Source organism: Haemaphysalis longicornis, unplaced genomic scaffold (assembly GCF_048455015.1).
Source record: "Haemaphysalis longicornis isolate Haplotype H1 unplaced genomic scaffold, Haemaphysalis longicornis Haplotype H1 scaffold_2, whole genome shotgun sequence".
Taxonomy (NCBI): domain Eukaryota; kingdom Metazoa; phylum Arthropoda; class Arachnida; order Ixodida; family Ixodidae; genus Haemaphysalis; species Haemaphysalis longicornis.
The window spans coordinates 97,031,387-97,055,317 of record NW_027526295.1 but is presented as its reverse complement, the minus strand read 5'-3'; the positions used below and the strand labels follow the sequence as shown (position 1 = coordinate 97,055,317).

Genomic DNA, 23,931 nt, shown 5'->3' with positions numbered 1-23,931 from the left:
TTTCGATACTATCGTAAGAAACAACCCAACGAGCATTCGTAACTCAATGAATGCCGGCGCTCCCGGTTAATGACATAAATTTTGCCTCAAATGTACCGACAGTTTTCTTTGCGGTAAACAACCGGGAGATGTATGACAAGCGCCAGCGGTTCACGAGTGTAGAACGCTTATGACTATATAAACCGCTTGGTTTTCGAAGCCCCTCGGTTATGTCGCGACGAAAGCGGCTACGATGGAACGCCGGCTATACTTGGGTACAGCGAGCGAGCTACGACACCAAAGTGCTCTGCAGTTAATACACGATCACTTCCGAACGTGCGTAAGATGTAAAGAGTAATCGGAAGAGCTATGGGGATATAAACACACTGTTCCTCCTTCGATGAACCCGGTTATTAAGTTCGACAATTCCAAGTGTGCTTCCAAGTTAAACCTGCTGAAAGCTTGCAAAGCTTCTGGAAAGCTATTTTTTGGAAAGAATTATTTGTATGCACGAGCAGTTCTTTTCCTTGTATCAAAGCATTACACGAATTTTATTTCTCCAAATAACACGGTTTCGATTCACGGTAGTCAGCGCCGTGCTAGAAGACGCACACGGGGGGGAAGGTGCCCTGGCCATTTGCTTCGGTGAAAATGCAGGGCTTATTCTAGGTGCTCAACGTTAATAACGCGCCGCCGTGCACAAGTGTTAACCTAACTAAACCTCATTACCGAAACAATTCTATATTGACACATTACCTTAGAAAGGGAGGTAAAGCAGGGTTCTACATCAAGTGTGTCTGGGTGACGACTAATCTTTATGTATCGTACCATGACAAACTGAACGATGTCGTTGCGTTTTGGGAGTAACGGGGGCTGTGCACCAATTTCCTTTGCGAACTTGAGTTCAGCGTCTTTATAATGGCCCTTTCTGACTATTTGCACGATGGTCTTTAAAGTTGTATGTGGACAACAAGCGCAGAGATGACACTGCAACAGCAACATCAACTCTCTCAGCGTTCCCTTCAAAACGACAGCGAGCGACACTTGCTCATCGTCGTATTCGTGGCGTGTTGCACCCGCAGCCCAGTCGGCCGTGGCAGGCGCCATGCTCTACTGGACCTTCTGCTGCACCGTGCCCTTCCTGTCGCTGGAAAACAGTGATGGCCAGGGTTACCATTACATCGAGCGGAAGTACAAGCTTCTCACATCCGTCTTCCCGGGGATGAACCTGCACTGGAACTTCCGCGTCCTGGAACGCTTCGAGAAGTTTGGTACGTTTTCTCAGAAACAAGATATGCTCTTGTGGTGATAGGTGCGGGCGACAGCGTACTTGAAAGCTTGTCAGCTGATAGTTTTTCGGTTTCTTGTTATTTGAAGGTGACAAAATGAGTTCGTTCGCCTCTAAGGGTTACCGTTGCATGTTTACCTCCCGGTCGCATTCTCGTGCAACTTCACGCCTCTTTCACTAAGCGAAGTTTCACTTTTATTCGTTTGTCCGTAGTTCGGCTTTAGTATTGTTATTGTTATCGTCATGAGGAGCTGTAATAAATTTTCACAGGGACTGTGAATCAGTATGTATTCATTTTGCGCCTCGTCGTCGTCATCATTGATATTCCTTACTCTCAAGTACTAAATACGGTGTGACTCGTGTACTCTGGAAAGTCACCAGCTGCAGCCAGCTGAAGGCTGGCTGCAGCTGTAGAAATGCAGCCAGCTGAATGTTTGAAGCGAACACGATCCACGTAAAATGCTCTGGGAAGTACCATAGTAAATGTTTTAGCAATTCCACCCCCACTAATTCATTGATCAATCCACAATGCATTCCTCTTTGTGTGACTAACCTTTTAATGGCAATGTACGTAATTCGTTTCGAAATTTCCGGGTACAGCAATATTGAGCAGAATTCAGTACTACATTTCAAGTGTGTTGTACCTCAGGCAAGCGTCCAATTCCATTAGCATAACCAGTACCTTCGGGTGCTGAAAGTATCACCGAAACTGTGGATATCCTACTTGTACATCTAGTAACTACACCATCATTTTTAATGATTCATTGGCAGGACGAGAACGAGGATTTTCTGTTCGTTTTAGCCTCCAGTGGTCGGGTCATTTCACTGACAATGACCTGTCGGCATTATCCGCCATAGTCCATCCCCTGTTAGAGTAGGTGTCATCTCCTTTGGTTTGCCCAACACCAGAGGTTACCTACTTAAGGCGACTAAGAGATGACGCTCTCGTTTTTCTGAACGGCCCCGATTCATACCCATGTCACCGTCTTTTTCTCGAGTGGATTAAATGAGATAGTCGTTGGCTATCGCATAGAAGTGTGCTTTCTGTTTTATCACCACCTTGACTGCGAGAGTATCTGCCGTTGGTGTGTCATGTTCATGTACAATGCTGCCCTGAAGTGGTTAAACATTACTGCGGCTTAGCTGAGCTAACCCTGGAAATACACATAATAAGCTTGGCTTAGCTTGGTCATGTCTTGGTACCACTTGTTTAGCCTTCGGTTTACCGTAATTATTATACTATTAGTCCAAAACCTGCCTTTTCCAATGGTTGTCGTCCAGCGTTTTTTTACCAAACGGCTCGCTGAGCGATATCCGCGGTGTGGCCAGACGCCGCTTGACGGCGATGGCTCAAGGCCTTCACCTCTCGCCTCACGTTCAGAGAATACGTTCCGGCTTCCTTCTGATCCATGGCGAAGCTCGATTGCGTGCAGCGAGTTGCGTGATCAGGCGGCAACCAAGCTGCGGAAAGCGCATGCGCCATTCCGGCAGCGGCGGCTAGCCAACGCGGCCGTCGGCGGAGCTCGACTCTGCGTGTCACGTGATGCATTGCCAGGGGTGCGACGAAGCTTCGGTCAAATGAAGGCCAAATTACCTGCGACGGCGAAACCGCTTGAGGAGATCAGTAAAGCTTTGCTTTAAAAACTTCTGTAGAATAGGCGCCGTGTAGCTTCAACACTGCCCGTCACGAGATTTAGGAAGTGACGTTCATCCATGATTTCACATGCATGGTGTTTTCAGGATGCCGTTTTTACAGGTACGGACAGTTTTTCCGTGAGTCAATCAATATCCACTTCATGAGGATGCGTAAAGGTTTAGTGAGCCTTACAGAAGTGGAGAGGGTAAAGGGAAAGTAAGTGGCGCAAAATCCTTACAGCTGGAAGGGGACGCGTAGGGGACTACTCGAGAGAGAATGGTGAAGTGGACGGAGAGGAGACAGATTGGAGGGGGCGAAAATCAAGGGAAAAGAGGAGGAAGATGACAGTAGGGCAGAGTAGTTTACCCGATGGTGTAAAAGAATGAGGTGGAATTAGGTGTATTTAGGGGAGAAGAGCAGAGAGCTGGAAAGGAGGATGAAAAAAAGCGACACAAATTGGTGCTATCTGGAGAAGAAGGCGGGTTACTGGTCTATAGGGAAAGAGTTTAACGTAAAGGCTATGGAAAGACGGTCTGTGAAGGTGAGAAAGTGAAGAGGTGGCCTGCGGTTGGTGTAGGAAATTATGAAGGCTTGGGGAGGAGAGAAGGGGTGACGGAGAGGCAGATAAGCGTGTGGAGGTCAGGTGTTTGCCCGGTCAGACGATGCAGATAGTGATGGTCAAAAGCGAAGGGGCAGCTGGCTTTGTCCAGTAAAGCTAGAAACCATGTGGTGATTGCCGCGGGCTTAACGATGTTATCATGGGGAAGCAGGAAAAACGTGGCCAGGAGATAGCGAAGGGGGTAAACGACTCGCGGGCGACGGCCTCAAGTCTGCTGATTGCAGTCTGCACCGTGCCGGAGGTGACAAAGCAGGGCGTGCGCACCGAACGGGCAGTACTCTCTGCTAGCACCAAGATCTCGAGGAGCGAAGAGGAACTTGGGTTTGAACTGATACACGTAAACTGGGTAATGGGCAGAATTGGACGCAGGCAAGTTTTTTAGTGGGACAGGATTAACTTCAGCCCCAGGCTAGGAAACAAGATAGGGTGGCGCTTAAATGGCCAAGCAGTAGTATTTTAGGGGGCCCCGCGAAGCTAAGGAAAGCAAAACAGGCGACAAAGGGGAAGCGAGGGAGGCATGCACACTCAACGCATGGAGGCAGCCAGGGCTAGAGCTAACCGAAGTACCTATAGACACAGCTGTAAACGTATACAAAGGAGATATAATTGGAAGCAATAGAACGATGAATTTAGAAAGAGACAAAAATAAACCCCGTAGGTGGAAAGCGAAAGGAAAAAAAATGCAATAAACATTTAATCAGCTACGTAAATATGCAGTGTGGAAGAAAGCGTGATAACTGGCCGGAAATTACAAATCCTTGTTTGGGAAGAAATAAATGTGCACCCTTTCGCGGAGACGCACCTCCGAGACCTAGAAGTCCCACCTGTCACAGACAATAATGTCTGGGTAGGATGCAACACGACCCCAGAAATGAGCAGAGGGGTAGTCGTGGGCATGCTTCTTAAACAATGCTTCTTAAACAAGAGAGCCACTGGCACAGACTGCATGAAATGTGTAAAACTGTTTATTGGTTAAAGGCACGATAAGGTGAAAACTCATGGTTAGTAATTGTGTATCTGTGGAGCTGGGGAGGAAAGAGTGAAAATGGTAAACTGTCTGAGAACAGATATAAAGGGGTTCAAAAATTCAGGTGAAATAACCTCAGTCAGATATCTGAATGCCCAAATTGAAAATTTGGTTGGATACACAGATCACAATTGTTTTGTAGTAATAGATCTCTATATCAGGAAAACCGGCTAGTAATAGTAAATACAGACCACAATTGTGACGAAGCAATAACTTGGGAAAGCGGTGACAGACAGTCCAGTATCAACTATCGTCCTGTCACCGAGACACTATACGAACGGTTGCGGGAAATGAGGATAGATGAAAACGGGACAGCTTAGGAAGCGACCACAAGAGGTTCACCTCGCACTTTAACGGTGCAGCCACTTGAAATTTAAAAATTGGTGGAACCGGAGGAACTACTTCGAACAACGAGCGGTTAAAGATTATCGCTGATATGATGCAAGACAAAATCAGTTGCTACCCAGACAAAGATTGCTAGTATGACAAAATGATCGGGTTCATACAGCGTAACATGCATGGAGCCAAGCAAAGAAGCCGATGGAAAGGGAAGAGAAAGCCGAGGTGCTGGTGGAATCAGGAAATATGAAGCTATTATTTAGCGGAAGAGGTGTCGAGAGAACATAGAGAGGCCAAAAGAAGGAATATTGAAACGGAGGTAGTGACGGAAAAATGTGATAGCTGCCGGGAGAAGAAACAAGAACTGGAGAAAATTGTGCAAGATCGACCAGAAAAGCGAACAATGGATGGCAGAAATACGGAAGAAGGACAAAAGCGCATCCAAGTTTTGGAATCATGTAAAATCACTAGGCTCAATAAAGATATCCATAAAAATGCTTGATTGATGATGACGAGAAACGTTTCGAAGCAGAGCAGGAGTTTCTTATTTAAGGAGCGATTAGTGAGAAGCTTAGGGGTTTAGGGAAGTAGAGGAAGTGAAGCGTACACCGATAACATCAGCGCCATAGGAGTTTGCGGAAAGGGAAATCCTTGGGGAACTCTAGATTTCATTTAGACACGACAGGCGCTTGTATAATAATTTGTTCCTGATAACACAGTGCAATAAAATTGCAAAAGCTCAGAATAGACCCCTTACGGATTAGGGAAGGAGAAGTGGTCAGCAACGTATTCTGGGAATGTTAAGCGCAGATGACATTGCTTTTCATGAGATAACCAGAGCGATATGCAACGGCTATACATATTAGTGGCGAGGAAGCAACATACCCAGGGTTAGGTTTTAGCATTCAAAAATACGGAATAATGGTTTGCAACGAAAGTAGCACTGACGCAGTGTCATTCCAGCATGGGTTGTTACCCAGAGCCAACGAATATACATATCTCGGACTGTAAATAAAAGAAGGGGGCAATACTGAAGAACTCGCGAGGAGCAACTTACGAATAACGGCAGCGAAACGCAGCTATCATGAAGCATGTAGCTCTGAGGGGGTATAACAAATATGAAGTAGTGAAAGAAATCTGAAAATGAGTAATAATGGCTACGGGCCTCACATTTGCGATGCAGTAATCTGCTGAAAATCAGATGCTCTATCATTCCTTGAACTGAACCAGTGAGCGGTAGGCCGTTTGACCGCATGGTAAAACGACTAATGATGCCGTACAAGGAGATACAGGCGGTGCTTCGTTTGAAGATCGAGAAGCTCAGAGTAAAATAGGTTTTGAAGGAGGTTGAGAAGACGTCTTCGGGCGCCATTTGTAACGAAACATTTAGATAGCAGCCAGTTTTTTCTTGCACAGCGTTTGCTGGCACGTGGATTATGCCGGCTGCCCAACGTAACTCTGCCCATGTAGATCTAATTAGTTACGGCTGCCACACCGGGACGATAACGCGTTTATTATAAACATACGCATAATTTTTTTTGAATTGCATAGACCGATTGTGAAAGACGCGTGAGAGATGGCAGAAGGTCTAAAAACGACCAAAGCTGAATATTTGATTTGCATTCGCACATATTAAAGCGAAGCTTAAGTGTTCTTACTGATGGCGTTTGTGACGCGAAAACGTCGAAGTGAAAGAAAAAAAAACGCTCCGTGGCCCGAAACGAACTTCGGTCCCTCGCATCATAAAGCCGGCGTCTATCCGACTGCTCCATTTCAAAGTAGTCGAGCGGCTTGGGAAACCTAAACGACAACCAAAACATCATGAAAGCTTCGTGAAAATTCATGAAAACATCACGAGAAAGCTTCGCGTTCAACCATCACCTTCGTCAGACAGAGGGGTGCGAGATTTAGTGTATACTGTAAGTTTTTTTATCTCTTTACAAAGGCTGTGCATGACTTCGCAGAAAGGTACCGAGGAACAGCCTCAGGAATAATAATCATTCACACTTAAATTTGTTTTCACTTCAGTGGAGCGCGGCGCAAACTGGGGAAATTTCTACGACCCCGACTCTACGCCCGACAATGTGACGCTGGCCGAGCTTGTGCTGGTCGGCGTCTTCACCGACTGCACTATCCTTCTGCTGGTCTGGTACATTGACAACGTGTTCCCACATGGTTCAGGGGTACCAAAGTCATATCTGTTTCCTTTTAGGGTAAGCCCATTTGCACTTGTGTTCGACTATTTGGTACTCTTTGCTCTAAACAGGAGAGTTGCAACCTGTTCTAGTTGTTGGTATGCATATCTAATCGCAGAACGACAGACGAGACAAACAAAAAGGAGCAATAGAGACAGCGCTTGTCAGGTGGTTATAATTTTATAAATCGAGTCGGTCGCACTGTGATTAGATACGAACTAGTTTAAATAGGCGGGTGGTAAGTACAATTACAAATACTGCACATCAACGAAAAATTGAATGATTTAATTTCTTTGTATATACCTGAAACGGTTCCGGAGAACGGTAATTAAATTGAATCATCAAAGATATTTGGACCACGATTCCCGAATTTCAATCACATGATGGTAACCAAGCTTTCGGGAGTGAGTCTTATTAACAGGAAAACTACTTGCGACATGTAGGTGAACCTATGTGCTATGGAGGCGAAAGCCTGGTCTACTCGCGACCGGTACATTTTATATCCACATCCCCTCGGTCGACACAGCAGCTACGAGTTTTTTACGTTCTTAATTAATACATGTTAATTCACGAATTCACTAATTTTTGCTATCAAGCACTAAGTTCTACCATTTTCAGCTACATTATTCTCAAACATTTCAGCAATATCGCCCTATATATAAATACTGTCTATCACCAACCAATCTTTAATTACTTAAGAGTCATTATTAACCTTCAATTAACGGTAGTCCAACTTTTTCTACGCGAGTAGAAGCTACACTGACACATTACTCGCCCAAGCGTTCAATCTCGGTTTGACGTTTCATATTGTCGGTTTCGTTTATATTTAGCGTTTTGAAGAAAAGATATTCACATTTGAGCCACCGCTCTGTTCGTGCTCTGTTTTGGCTCCTCCCAACGATCGTTGATTGGCGTGCTATTTGGTATTTCGACAATCTTCATGCACAGCTCACTGGAACCTCACACAAAGAAGAAACGGCGACACAGACAGCGCTAAAGGTCCGCAGCGCTGTGTCCGCGTAGCTTTTTTGTGTCCTGTTCCTGCGCGCTGTGCATCATTCGCCGGCAGCAATTCTCCATCTCAAACATTTCCCCGTATCTTCCCTCTCGTTTTGTCCCCTGGCTTCGAGTTCCTTCACCCCGGCCCAATCTCGTTCATCTCCTCCACACCAAGCCGCCCTCATATATCATATATTCCACCTAACCGTACCCACTCTCCCATCTTCAGAACATAACCTTCCCTCCTATTTCAATCCCGACCTTTCAACCTTCCCTCCTATTTCAATCCCAATTCAAACGATACACTGATTGACCCTTGTTTGGCCTCTCTTTTTTACACTCTATCAAAATCCTCCTCTCTTTCCCCGTTTGCATTCCTATTGCTATCACCATCACCACTCCTTCCTATATTTTTCCCTCACAATACCCCACTGCCATCCCCCTCCACCACCTCCAATTTGGGGTGTTAAGAGGATTGCACTTCCTTCCCCCACCATCATCTTTCCCTCTTTGAGTCCCCTCCCCATCTTCTTGATTTACCTTTTTCCTCATCTCTCCCGTGGTTCCGTTTTTCGCAACACGTTCCTTTTCCTTCCGCTATTTCGGCGTCTATTATGCTCCTCTTGCTCTATTACTTTCATAACTCGCATACCATCAGCTTCGCGATTGACAGTAGACTCTTGAAATATTCCACCTTATCCCTCATATTACCCACCGCAATGCACTCCTGCCACTGTGCTTCACTCTTCCTTGCCTATCCTCCCGTTACCGTCCCCCTCCCCCGTACTCTTTCTTGCATTGATTGATTGATTGATTGTAGGATTTTAACGCGCCGACGCAACGCAGGCGATGAGGCGCTCCGTAGTGGAGGGCTCCGGATTAATTTTGACCACCTGGGGATCTTTAACGTGCGCCGAAATCTCGTACACACGGGCGTTTTTGCTTTTCGCCTGCATCAGAAAAGCGGCCGCCGCGGCCGGGAATCGAACCCGCGACCTCGTGCTCAGCAGCGCAACGCCTTAGCCACTCAGCCACCGCGGCGGGTACTCTTTCTTGCAACCTCTTTCCCTCTCTCTTCTTTGTGCTCTTGTCTCAGTATGCCACTTCTCGTTCCTCCCTGCTGTAGACACAGTTGCCCAGCAGTTCACAGCAGGCCCGTGGTCCAATTGCGAGCAGGCTTACCAGTAACACTTCCCGTTTCATTAGGGTTACATACAGCCAGACAGAGACACAGCCAGATACATACATCGCCTGCTGAGCACGAGGTCAGGGGTTTAATTGCCGGCCGTGGCGGCCGCTTTTCTGGTGGATGGGAAAAGCAAAAACACCCGTGTGTAGAAGATTTCGGCGCACGTTAAAGATCTCCAGGGGGTCAGAAGTAATCCGGAGCCCTTCACTACGTCGCGCCTCATCACCTGCGTTCCGTCGGCGGGTAAACTTTACACTTAATCAATACATACATAGCGTGGCAGACAGCTGTCATAGAGTTTCTGTGAGCTAGTACGAGACGGACTATCGTCGGCATTAAAAAGACACGAGAAACGCATGGTGGAAGACTCGCATATATTCATGATATTCTTGTCATTTGTATTTATCCGCTAGTGAGGCACTTGAAAGGACGAACTGTATTACCTTTATGCTGACATAAGCAGGCAACTGATACTATTATAATGGGATGTGAAACTGATAATGTGCACTGTGATATATATATATATGTAACAGTAGAACTTTTGAAGATGGTAGAGAACACAAGAAAAGAAAACTTTGAACAAGGTAAAAGCACGATTGCTGCCAACGTTTCAGCAAAGAGACTTGCTTTCGCCTGACAAAAGCAAGTCTCTTTGCTGAAAAGTTGGCAACAATCGTGCTTTTACCTTGTTCAAAGTTTTCTTTTCTTATATATATATATATATATATATATATATATATATATATATATATATATATATATATATATATATATATATATATATATATATATATATATATATAGTCAGTGTGTCGAACCGGAAACAATAACGGTTCGGTTAGAGTTCGGGTTCGGCTGAAATATTTTCGTTCTGGCGCCGTCCAGCTTCTATTGAATTACACACCGAATCGGTTCGCTGGCCTGAATTGGTGCGCGAAGTGGTTCAGGAACAATAATTTTAACAAGTCCGAAAAAAAATGTAACTTGGTAGTTCAAAAGGACCAAACCAAAAAATACAGGTTAAACTCATTCAAAAAATATCTGTGACACAATGGCAATGATGTCGATCTTACGGGAAACCGGGCTAGATGATCAGGAAAAGAAATTCATTTGTTGCCGTTCACTAACAATTTCCTTCCCCAGCCGTTATGACGACACAGGGACATATATTTATGCGATTGGCAGCCGCCGATTAAAGGTACCGCCAAAGGTCAGGTCTGCGAGATTTTGTAACGCCTCCAGCCTTGTCTTACCGCACCTCGTGATTGCAAATATGAAGTAACCGATTTATAAATCTGTTTTCCCACAATACTTCACTTCTGACGTTGGGTCAATATTTAGGGTGTCTCAATAATTATAGTATCTTTTTGTGGGAACAACATCCTCGGGATCCGGGTTATCGTAGAGCGAGTAATAGGTGCTTCTTTGAAAAAATGCAAAGAAAAATTCGCTGTTTCTTTTGTTGGCATGGTTGCGTTTACGTCGAATGAAGAGCGTGTAAGTAGGCACAACTGCTTTCCCTGCCCAGAAAAAGGGAATGCACCCTGCAATTTTATGCCACTAACCTGCAAAAAAGTCGTTGCGAAAATTTCGGCCGTTCTCTACTAAGGCGTAAACATTCTTTCCGGCCGCACTGTTATATAACGAGACTCTATAAGCGGGCTTCACGACAATACAGAAGTGAATTGGTGGGACGACATCTTACCAAGAGTAATGTCAGCACATTTTTTTAAACCATGGGAACACACTATTTTTTAACCATGGGAACACACCACGCTTTGGGAGCGCACCATTTTTTTAGTTTTCGAAACCACTCTATACCTTTCTCCATGGTGCAGTTCGAGCTCAATTAACCGGAACATGAGTACGTGAAATAACAACAGAACAGAGTTCACTTGACAAAACAGGAACCTGCATCCTTCTGTATTTCATGAAGGATGTGATCTTCGTCTGGTGGATACTCACAGCACTGAGCAGGATGAAGTTTTCCACACTGTCCACGAACAAAAGGGACGTTATACTTCTGCATTTTAGGACTATGGTTTTTTTTTTCAATTAGCTTGTCAGCCTCGTGGTCAAATATTTCTTTGTTATATCCGATATCAAGCGGCCCTCACGGTTTCAGTTTTGTTACAAGAGAATAATTGTCATTAAAAAATAGCGCGATCAACCAAAGCCTATATTTAGTTCGCTACGGCCGATAACTCGCTATATCAGTGTTAGTTATAACCAGGTTCGACTGCCCCAAGGACCCCTGACGACCCCGTCCTAGCGGTTTGACATTACTCAATTCAGCGCAGTGGAAGGGCGGGATGCTCTAGACCGCGACGTTCAGGCAGGCTTGGGCCGTGAGAAGAGCGATGGATGACGCTAGAAGCCATGGTCGCGTGGCTCCTGTGACCAATAACGCACTATCCCTTGCCCGTATGTCGACAAAATTAAGGTTTTATTAACTAATTTATTAGGCTGCTAATACACCGGGCACCACTGCCCTGCTAACAAAGCATATAATGGGTTAAAATTTTTCATAACAAACTTTCGTTTTCTGTGCTACGTATAAAAGTAAAATACAGTTAAAACCCGACCTAATGAATTCACCGGGAACCGCAAATTATTGCGTTATTTACAGACTTTCGCAAAATCGGGACTGTCATTTTGCAAGCAGCTGATTTTATAAATTCGATGTTTGAAGGACTCGCATCCCAGCAGCTCCCATGACATCGTAATTGCGGTGGCCCCAGCGCTCGTCTGCCGATCATTAGGTGATACGCTAAAAGTCCCCAGTCAAAATAGTAAGCAGTCTGCACCGGCTGCACGCCAGTTACTGCCTCGGCGTCATTGTCGTCGTCGATGGTGGGCCTTTGCGTAATGGGGCATTGTCCACCATGTCTCTTGTGACTCGCCCCCCCCCCCCCCCCCCGGCGGTGCAAGCGCTTGCAGCGTGGCTGGCATGGCCCAGGCGCGCAGTCCTGCGGTCTTTCTTGCGCTAAGCTTGTGGACGGGCTCTATCTTTCTGCTTGCTTTTTTTTCAAGCGCCTCGGGACAATATACATGTATTTATATATTGACACCTGTGTGTATCTTGTAAGCATACTAACTGTCCGCTTTGGCAGGTTTGGATAATTCCATCACACATGCTGTTACATCGATAAATGAGCGTCTTTAAAACAAATTCCAGAACAAACCACTTCTTCATTTGTTGTGAAACGTAACACGAAGGTCGCATTTTGTAGTATCTATTGTTTAACCCTACGTACAAGGACGGCACCGAGGAGCTTTCTCGGACACGGCGCATAGCTTCTGCGTCTCAGGAAGTGGTCGTGTCATCAGTGAACTCATGATGGGGCACCTTACTTCGGCGTTAACTCGCAGCACGTGGCCGCCGCCCAGCATGTTGGAAATTGTGTTTGAACCTCACCCGAAAATGTCACGTGATTCTGATGAGCCACCCGACGAAGGGGACGAAGAGGGACCGATTTACGTGCAGCACGAGCCCCGGGCAAGTCTTTTGTGCTTTTGGTGTACACGAAAGAACAAGATGCTTGCTTTCATGGATGCCTGGTTTTGAGTCCCTTTCACGGGTGCCACTGGCTTCGAGGCGCGGTTTTCTCACACGTCTTTCTGGGCTTCGGCATACTACTCTTACCCTCACACTGTCGCCATCCTTTCCTCCGCCGCTTTCGTGCTCGCTTTAACTCGTCTATTTTTGGTGTCCTCTTGGTTCGCTTAGGTTGCGAAGAGGCAGACAGCGACGCAAAGCCACAGGAACTGGCGCTTAAAAGCTCTCTTCTAAAACGACCTTTGCCTCTAGGAGAGCGATTGCCCTCTCTAGGTTAATGACAACTGTAGCGCCAGCTGGTGTATACAGAACGAAACCCGCTCAGGCGGTTCGCGTCAGGAAGGAGCCAGTCAGGCTGTAGGAGATCAAAAACCACTTTTGTCGCTGGTTTAAGATGGTCACAAATAGTTACACAACAGTGCACATGAAACAAAATTATTCCCGCGTGTCATCGCTAACAATACCAAAAAAATGTTCTTTTTCAAAAGCGTTCGAATCGTCCGTCGTCTGCTGTATGAGATTACCAAACTTTCTGAAATTAGATGCGAATTTTTCTTTATAATTTTTTTTCTACTTCTAGTGTGTACGTCCGTGTCTGTGCTGGTGGGGACATATTGAAAATTTTAATTGCAGAAAAAAAGCAGGCCTGTTCGTCTGTAGTCTATGGTCTTATAACGGCACGTCAGAAGCGCCGACAATGGCGCACACATTAATAAAAGTGAAGCGAGAACAATCCAACAAGTGTAAAGAAAGGGCCGCGAGTCTGATGTTGAACGACAGGGTGATCTTGCACAGCCGACGACAGACGATCCGAAAGAGACGACAGCATGTCAAAGCAAACGTTTATGGCTTTGTAGAATTCCAATGTAGATTTGTAGATTTGTAGCCTCCTAGTTTTAGTGCAAACGTAGGCTCCAATACACAATTTAGTGCAAACGTAGGCTCCAATAATATAATATTTATTGGCGAATCATGTTCTGAATTTGTAGTCACGACATTCATGTTATTTTTGTGTCACTATCCCGAAAGTCATTCACGGTCCAGTAGTTATCTTGGAACCTGTGAGCCACGCCTTATTACACTTTCCAAGAATATTGTTTCTTACATGGACAAAAATTTGAGAAATTTTGATAACGTTGGCAGTTGTTGTTACATTTCTCTTTTCTGGTTTCAGTGGAGCTACTGGATTCCGAGAATGACTTTGGTTGAGGAACCAGCCCGGTCATTTCAGGAAATCGAGAACTTCGAGCATGATCCCACAGAGAAACTAGCCACCATTGAGCTCATCCACGCAAGCAAGGTATTTACGGAGATTTCTGCATTCTCATACTTGATAAACTAGTGGAAAAGATTCTGTATCGTAAAGTTTATGCATTCTTTCACGCATTGGTACGAAACGATGAAAGCTTCTCTGCCTTTTGCTATGTACTAAATACTCATTAATCAGTGAAAGGCTTATCATCGCGCTTCGCAGGTTAACTGAAAAATGTATTTTTTTAGTTGTGTTGAGTACTGCTGACACATAAAAACCGGATATCAGACAGCCGTTGGCAACGAAAACGATGATAATTACAAAACATATGGTCTGGAGCACAAAAACTGGAGAACCTACATACTACGGAACCTAACGGTGATTACCTGTGTATTAGTTTTATGCTAGTTATATTAAACTAACATTTCCTGCGCTGTTTCCAGTTTATTGCTCAGCTTGTACCGACAGTTCCCACCCTCTGGTAGCCCTCTCGTGTCATGTATATTGCTAGCTTGTTATGTTTAGAAAATTACTGGCATGCCAGCTAGCCTGGGTGTTCATTCTGCTTCAAAAAAAAAGTAATCGGATTGTTTAAAGATTTTAAAGTGTGCACACAGTTTACAGTCCCCCATGTTTTGTCCGAGAACTTCAGGTGCGATAGGTTACATATCTTGTTTTTACCAAATGTTTAAGCCAAACAAGAACAGTTGGGCTCGTGTTGGCTCGCTACTGGCTGGATCGTAAAAATGCATCCACCGAAAAGAAACATTTACCCACTTTCATTGATTGGCGAACACTACACTACAAAGCAAATATACTTTGTACGGTTTTTACCCTTTGCACTTGTTTCAATTGGAAAGAGATATGTTCAAATGACGCGGCACGCCGGGGAAAATAACTTAAAATTAGCGAATAGAATACTTTTAGTTTGTCGTGCAAATTTAAGAAACAATTAGCGGGAACAAAAGCCTGCTTTAGGATAAACGGTATTTCTGCTTATGTGTATATTTATATATATATATATATATATATAGTATTGTAACGAGCTGGCAGGACGCAGGACGCATGACGCGAACCATGGCTAAGAATGAGGAACGATCTATTTACATTATTTACAAGCGGCCATGGACGAGCCCGCTCAGGTATACACGCGCCCCTCTTCCTCGTCGTCATCCACACCGAGCTATGCCGCCGTGGGGCATTGTCCACCGGTCCCGTGACCATATATATGGGGAGACAGAGAGAGGATACATTTCTATATATATACATATATGTGGAAATAAAAAGCACGTTACACCGAAAGTCGATTAGGAGACTGTTGAAGGCAAAGTCGTGGAGAAAAAAGAAGCGACGGTCCATAAAAACAGTTAAAATACCGCACTTTCGCATTTCTAGTTTTTTTAACTTGAGATCTGCAGTGACGTGGCATTAGTTTTCTAGGTTGTTAATTTTCCTTTGTAGGCCAAATGCTCTAAGAAAATACTGTGCTTTTGATGGAACGTCCGCGATTTCCAAGAAAACAATTAAGATTTCCTTGGGTGTTTTCGCTCGACGAACTTACGCTGAGTTTGTCGTGCTATATTGACGTCTGCTGTATCTTACCTATTTCGGGCGTTATTTTACCCATACGGTGTATGCCAGCCCACATAGGGCTGACGAATATTTTATCGCCTCTTTCAAGCAAAGGGTAATAGTGTGTTGGGGGTCCTAGACGAGCTTTGCAGTTCCTTCACGTCCGCTTGCGACAGAATTAAGCAGCCCATGGAATTGATGTAAGCTCGTCATCGTGTGCACAGATTTATGACGGCGTGGTCGCCGTGCACGACGTAAGCCTGCGCATATACGAGAACCAGATCACCGTGTTGCTTGGACACAACGGGGCAGGAAAGACAACTGTGCTAAACATGATAACGGGTGAGTGGACGATGGTAAGGGTATTTATACCACGTTGTACTCTCAGAAGTCCGGGAGTGTTTGCCGGGATCCAAGTGCCCAGTTCCAATATTGTATAAAGTTGAGCATGTGTCTCCAAATGTTGCCCGTTTCCCTGCCCTTGCCCAACAGGTTTTCGGGCCAGCACTGTGGCATAGAGCCGAATGCCGAGGCTAATTTGTTAAATACGGAAGGGAATGAGACTTCACGAACGTTTCAATCTCGACATTACATGGCTCATTGCACCAGGGTTCTCTGGTTATGGAACTAATGACTTTCACTGAATTCAACAGGTAACTGTTGGGCGGCCATGCACCTTTGTTCGCTATTTTTCCTATTTTTCGTAACTTCGTTGCGAGTATGCACATGTTCTCAACAAGCGGCAAGGTGCTGTTCGCATATTAAAATTCTAATTTTAGGTGTATGATAACTGAATAATATTGTGGGTATAGAACTGTTATGAACAAGGTGCGGCGTGCTGTCTTCCTGTTGACATTTCATTTTGTAGACTATGCCTAGCCATCTACACAACCGGATTAGCCCTTTAGCATGCACGTAGTCCAGTTTCTTCGGCGATTTGTTGCATATTGTGTCCAGCCGGCACCATCACCACATGTTCTGTCCGAACCTTGTCAGCAAACCTTACATTGGCTTTATGTTGTCAAAAACCCGTAATGGAATATCTCCCTGGCTCTGGCCGCCTTTTCGGTGCATTGGCCAGTGAGGATTGCAGCTGGAGTTAAAAGCTCAGGCCCGATTCAACAGCATCCAAATGCTCCCGAAGTGCTAGTAACTGTAGAAGCAGACAAGCAGTGGGTGGTGAGCGTTACACCTCTTAGTATCCTTAGCCTCCTCTTCCTCGTCATTTGCAGTAACGAGCAGGAGCGTGCGTTTTGTTACCTTCGAACATTACTGGTGTCATCATTCCATGACTGTCTCCAAGCCCAACATAGAGTATATTGGCTAGTTACGTTGACAGCAGTAGTCAGAAGGGTGCGCGTGTCAGATTGAGAAATTTTTATGTCGCTGGTACGACCACGAGAACAGGCCCGACTGAGGAAATGTTTCTCAAATTTAGACCGTATTCACGCTATCAATCAGGAAATCAAGAAAGGTTAATACGCGGTTGTACATGGCATTTATAGAATCCCATTTCATTCTATACTCTGAAAGTTCTATACTTCGTCCCTAAATCGGTCCTCTTGTCGTTCCAAATTTGTTTACAGCCCCTCAGCAGATGTCCTGTTAAACGCATGATCCACGTATGGTCAGGTGTTCATATCCCACGACAAGCCCTGTCCTAGTTTTTGCGCCTAATTGGAGCTAAAATTTGTTCGACCCGGACCTAAACTTTTATGCAGTTTACTTATCCTTAAGTGTGAACTCTAGCTCTCATCTTTTCCAGTCTCGTTGGGTCGACCTAGGCTTTCTTTCAGGGTACCTGATAATGCCCCAAGTTTCCGCTTCATAAGCCATGAACGAAAGCGCAGAATAATTCTTTACTAATGTTTTCAGCAGCCACAATGATTTGCTGCTCTGTATTTTTGGAATACCTTTTAAATGAAGGCTCACCCTCCAAATTCTGCGCATAAAGTTTAGCATTTGCATCATCACTGATAACTTGCGCACAACACTTATAATCACTGGGCCAAATTTATTTTGCATTATTTGAAGTTTTTTTCTTGCCTGCCTATTTCTCGCTTTTATTTTCGCGCCGTAATTTTTATTTCTGCAGGCGCGTTTTCCAAGTAAAGTTTATTCAAGTGTTGTTTAGACACTGCTTTAACCCATTCAACAAGACAATGTAATCCGCAACCATTAGATGGCTTCAGCTCTCCCCGTGTATTCACAAGACATCCATTCCATCTCTGATTCTAGCATACCTACTCACTAGCTGCGCCTATTGACTACGGTAAAACTGGTTCTCCAATTCTCGTTCACAGCGACGGCAACCCGGCGCCATACAGGGATGTTTACGTGCCTCAGTATCGTTTCCAGGGGAGCCGTTATAGGCTAGGTTCTGACCAACACTGCGTGTGTCGACAGGGTGTGTAAGAAACCGTGTCGTGAGAAGTAGTGTACGAAATTTGAATCTTTCCGCAATTCCAACTTCCTTCTGAATGCACTGTACCTCTCAGCATAATGTAGGTAGGTTGAAAAATATTATACTGAAATTCGCTGCTAGGACGACTCCATCATTGCACGCACATTCATTCCAGTGTCGCAATTAGTCCGCAGAGAAGTTGTGAGAATTACACAATTCGTGGCTTCTATCAATATGTGCCAGTCAACGTAGGAAACTTGTTTACTGAAAGCGGCTGTGACTAGTTCTAATAAAACTCCGCAAAATAACCGCTATGAGAGTTAGCCACAACGACGACTGTTGCCTGAGGCCCAGTTTCAAAAACTTTTTACAAGTGCAATTTTGAGAGTGAAGATTTCATTATTGTAAAATTGTCGTCTTCTCTTAATCCCTGGATTTCTACGGGAGGACACAGACGACCCCATATCTGTTCACAAGAATAACACTCTAGTCCTTGCAATTTGCCTACAGCTATGCATACCTAGAATGTGGTCAATAGCAATTGACAATCGTTTTTTTATACCGTGCACTGCTTGAAGTGCGCCGCTCTCAACAGATATCGTGGCTAAATATTACGCTGTTCGTCCTTCTGCACAAAATGGAAAGGTTTATGACTCTTCAACGAAGCGTATATGGCTAAGTCTTCATGTGCCTGTAATGTCCAAAACGTAAAACACGCGAGTCTCCGCGTGTCTTTGAGGCGATAGGCCTTCTATAGCACTAATGCTAAGAAACGAGCGTTCCGGTGTGTGTGCTGTACCACCGTCACCACCAAAGTAGCACGCCAATTACGACATGGTAGTACTTGGGACCTCAAGCTTATAAGTATCGTCCCTTTTTTTAGGCACCCTGAGTAGATTAGCAGACCAGCAGACGGAACTTTAAATGCTCTTACGGATGACAGCCGTGAATGTTCGAGACAAACAAAATTTGCTCGAAGCTTTCACATCAATTCAGTGTCACTCGAATGTCGTGTATTACAGAAAACATCCTTAGTCATCAGTTTTCAAAGGGCGGAAAGGCTAATGATAGCGTTCCATGTTATTGCGTGCAGGGTTCGTAGACTGCAGCACAGGTAAAGTTCTGGTGGGCGGCTACGACATCAACGTCTGCACCAGGGATGCCCGCGAGAGCACTGGCTACTGCCCTCAGAACAACATCCTTTTCGACGAGCTGACGGTCGAGCAGCACGCCATGTTCTTCGCCATTGTACGTGATTACTCCTGCTTGAACACGTCACTTTAATATTTCGCTCGCTGCCCGTGTATATCTCTCCGCCGAAACCGGTAAGACGCGTCATACGCTCATTTAAGAGTGCCTGTTACGATTGCTCTTTCGACTTTCAGATTGCTGCTACGGGGGCGCAAAACTCTTTTGAGGCTCCTTTCCGTGTTCTGAAATGACATATGATGTACGACAAAATTATAAAAAATAAAACGAATATGCATGTACAGTGCGCGTCAGGCTTGTCATGGGTAAGTGCGCGCGCGGCTTCGGAGCATGCTGGCGACATCAGCTGATAGCGGCTGGGTTGGAGATAACATGCCATTGCACGCGAGTGGATTTCGGACAGGCTCGGGCGGGTCGCCCTTTCGCATGGGCAACTCAAACTTACAGACGCCACCCACCGAAAGGGGCGCTTATGTTCTGCAGTGCCAACCATAGGCGGTGATTTGGGGATAAGCGCGTAATTGGAGGTGATGCATTATTAGCGGAGGCGTTACGTAATGGCACAAGGGGTTTAATCGAAAGTGGTGCAGTGCCCTATTGTTTTGTGCTCTTAGTTTGCTAAACGTAAGATTCAGAATATTGGCGCAGGCCGTTTTGCATGATTGCGTAAGCACCTGCGGGGATAGTGCACTGCTCGAACGACGCGTCTGTTCAACGCTCACTGTTGGCCCTGTGGAAGAAAATCACGCGATGAGGGTGGGGGCGTCTGGACATCACAGTGGCACATGCGAAATGACGACTAGCCTGAGCCTGTCCGAGATGCCGGGACGCGCACTGAAAGCTATCTCCAACCCAGCCGCTATCAGCAGATGCCGTCAGCACTCTCCGAAGCCACGCGCTCGCTTGCACTAGCCAAGGCTGGCGCGCACCGTACGTCCTACTGTTATAGTGTACGCCACGACTAATTTTCTCCTACCGCAAAGTAACGAGACCTATTTTCTTACGGCTTGCTTTTGCAAGTACCACAAAAGTGTAACGCCGCTTTAGCCACATACTGGCCTTCTTGAGTTGTCTGTTGATTACCACTCTCACCAACAGTCACGTCGTGGTCAAAGATTACGTTTTCCAACTGGTGTTAGGCCATGGCCGTCTCTTATTTTGCACTTGCCCAAGTTGCTTCGCGCAGAGGGAATAATTTGGGCATCAAACGCCATAACAGGATAGTGCCTTTTATGGCCTGCACGGTATGAAATTTGATTGGTGGCGCTGTGTAAGAAGAGATGGGGCTGCTTTGAACATAATTTCTTTTGTGGCATGATGAAAGGAAACCAAAGGAGTGAGAATTGACAATTTTGACCTTGACCTTACTCGACGGCTTGCGAGAAGTCTCACTACAATCTTCGTGCAGGTGAAGGGGATCCCGAGGTCTAAAGTTTGCGGCGAATTGGACTCACTCCTTTCTGACCTGGACCTCAACAGGCACCGGAAAAGGATCGTCTCTACCCTTTCGGTGGGCCAGCAGAGGCGCCTCAGCGCCTTGTTGGCCGTCATTGGTTCACCAAAGGTGGGAGATAGGACCAGGGGCCATTTGAAATGGCACGCGAACATACATAGCGCATATTTTGTATAAGGGCGAGGAAGATGCACTCATGAGGAAGTGCAGAGTGGCACAAAAGTGTATGAAAGGGGTTCCAGCAGCGGGGCTATAAAAAAAAGTGCTGCTCGGTCGAGACAATGCAAATGTTTGAATGTTATTATGGTAGTGACTTAACCTAAGTAAGAAGATAAAAAAACTGACCGGAAGACGTGGCTGGTGTGCGCTGCAAGTCCTCGTTTTCTCGTTTTCATTTCTAGAACTGTCGAAGTGCCATTGAATGACGTACGTATCCTGCTAAAAAACAGTTGTGTAATCTAAGAAACCCTGTCAGTCTGCACTGTCAGGCAAAACCTTAGGCATTGTTTTTGGGTGAACATGAAAAAAAAACCTTGTTCTCTTCAAAGATGCCTCAGCCAAAATAAAGATTTTACACACTAGTACATACACTGAGGATGCTGATTTATTAAGTAAAGCCGCTAGAGAGGAACCCAATAAAAGCTGCCCACAAGTACCGCGAAGTAATTTCGCCTGTCGGAATTCACGGCACCTATAATTCGGTTTACTTTAGAAACTTTTCAGAGGAGCCTTAGCGGAAGGCGGTTGACTTCAGTTGGTATCCGGCGTTCTTATATTTCACCAATGTACAATCACTTTGCAGCTGTGTAAGCTACGAACGGCGTGCGTTCAATGAACTTACAGATGCCTCATACAGTAACATGCTACGGAGGTATTTATTGGAGGTATTTATTGGAGTGGAATGCCTGTAGGAGGTATTTATTGGAGTGGAATGCTCGCGGGAAACCATGTGTGTCCGCCGCCATATCCATGGGAAAGCGTCTGTTGCTAGGCGAATTTGTGCGCATGGCCTGCAGATCAGGCACCCCTCTTCTCTTCCATGCCTTCATGGTGGTCAGGCAGGTCGTGAGCTGTGACGCGAGCTTGCGTTTGCGTGCAAGGCGTGTGCGAGTGATTCGACAGTCGGTTGTTTCGAAAAGTCATAGTTCCGCCCGTCAGTGTGACAACTTTATCTGCAATTCAACCCCAAGTTCCGCGCACACCTACGAGCGAGTGGGAGTTGGTCGTGGCACAGAGGTTGCAACTTGAGTGCAGTGTCCGTTTGAAAGTAGGAACTGCACCGTTTCCAAATTGTTGCCCACTGAACGCAAAGTTATACCTCGATGCCAAGTACTGTTGAGAGCAGCACAGTACTATATACCTATCGTCAGACGCGTATGAAGTCGCCGCCGCAGATAAGCTTATTGCCAGCCGCCGCGCTGTAATGTCGGAGGTGAGTCGTTTTGCTTAGCGGGAAACATTCAGCGCTCGAGAAAGCTATCGCTAAGTGGTCGTAGGCGTTAAACATTTGTCCAAAGAAATTATTCGGTGTTTGTATTCAACCACGTATTACAGTGCACTTACCAGATATAAAGTCGTGGATACGGTGCGGGCGCAATTGCTTCGACATACGCGGCGTCAGCCAACTGCAGTGTCGGAGTTATGGGCGCCGTTCGCAGTAGCGGTTTCATCCTCCGGTGATGCAAAGTGCTCGAGGGTACGTAGATCGCCAACACATAATGTGTGTGCGATCATAATATATCATTATATGCCACTACGGATAATCGGGTTGAAACACAGGAGTCGAAGGAAGCTGTTTTTGCTTTCTGCGAGATACGGGTGCAAAGCGCATGCGCAGGCACAGTGGCCATGGACATGGCAGTTTTCAGTGTTGCCAAGCTACGAAATTACCCGCTAAACTTTTCAATGAATACCACTTTTACGACTACGGCACAATATCCAGTTGCTGCGCTACTTTCTCAGAGCTGTTTAGAAAGCTTTCCGATAAAATAATTATGTTCGCAAAAAATGTTTTTGGTTGAAAGTTTGTAGCCGCCTCCAGAACCCTCCAGTTCATCAGTTGCGGCACCTTTGCGGTTAATTCATCAGTTATGGCAGTTTTTAGGGGAACTTATTAGGGCAAAAAGATAAGCGCCAATGAATGTCCAGCGTTCAGCTAAGTTCTCAGAAACTCTCGGGTGATAAAATTAGTGCAGCTTGCTACCACCCTATTTCCCCTACAAGAAAGCTTAGTACATGGAGATTAATGGCGGTGATTCAACTTCCAAAATTTTCCCACGTGGGTGGTACAAAAGCCGGGTCGCGTTTGAAGAGCGTCCGTTACAAAAAGTCACCTTGCACATTTACTCGACATGCTGTATTCAAGATTCAATTAAATGGCTACGTTATTTTATTTTTAGGGTGGCTTTGTTGATTCATCTTCTGCAATAAGAGGAGAGTTTTGTCGTATCTGGGATCACCCTGATATGCTAAATGGTATCTGGCATAAGTGGATTCAATACAGCTGCGCTAAAAGGTAATACCTGCTCCGAAACACCAGGAGCGCATTCTCGCAGCCGTTGCAAACGGAACTGTATACAAGTAAAGAACCGTGTTAATGTCTCCGCACGCACTGTTTCTGCTCAGCAGGATATAGTATATCTCCGCTGTTTTTGTGCCTTTTACTGAGATATAAAATAGAGTCGAGCTCATACAACCACGCTGGAGTCAGCCAGCCTTCACCTGTGTGGCTCCATTTTCGCTGACTCGTTCCTTTTTTCAGCTACGCGATAAAAGCCATAAAGCAGTGCAAAAAAAATTTGCAGAGATTGCAGTAGTTGTTCAAGGCAGGAGCAACAGCAGAGCAAGCGTACCCTGTCCCTTAATCGGAAACACTACGTTTGCACTTCACATAGATTTCGGAAATTGGTGCTGAAAGTTGTTCACCGGATCGTTTTATCCGCAGGCTTTCACATGTACCCAAAGTGGACCGCTTTAGCACGCGCTAGAATCTGGGGCAACCGACCTCGCAAACTCGGCGTCTGCGCTCCCTACTTCAAGCGTGAGCGCACGCAAACAGGCGAGAAGAACAGCAGGTGACAGATCATGTCACGAACGCGGGGAAGGGGGTTCTCGAAGACAGAGCTGGCCGAAAGCGGGAGCTCCTCATGAGGCACACGCTCAGTTGAGCTCGGTATTTTTGGGTATTTTCGTGAGCTCATCACGCGGGTCA

The 23,931-nt window shown here is 45.6% G+C and overlaps 1 protein-coding gene across 1 annotated transcript in view; it reads left to right on the top strand.

Annotated features, from left to right (window-relative positions):
- Positions 1–15,882: 15,882 nt before the first annotated feature.
- Positions 15,883–23,931, top strand: part of LOC144168177 (phospholipid-transporting ATPase ABCA3-like) — a 42,327-nt gene continuing 34,278 nt past the window's right edge. The window contains exons 1-3 of the mRNA XM_077697212.1: positions 15,883–15,996; positions 19,152–19,306; positions 20,676–20,831. Of these exons, the coding sequence (XP_077553338.1) occupies positions 15,987–15,996; positions 19,152–19,306; positions 20,676–20,831 (321 nt within the window). The 5' untranslated portion in view covers positions 15,883–15,986. The remainder of the gene's footprint in view (positions 15,997–19,151; positions 19,307–20,675; positions 20,832–23,931) is intronic.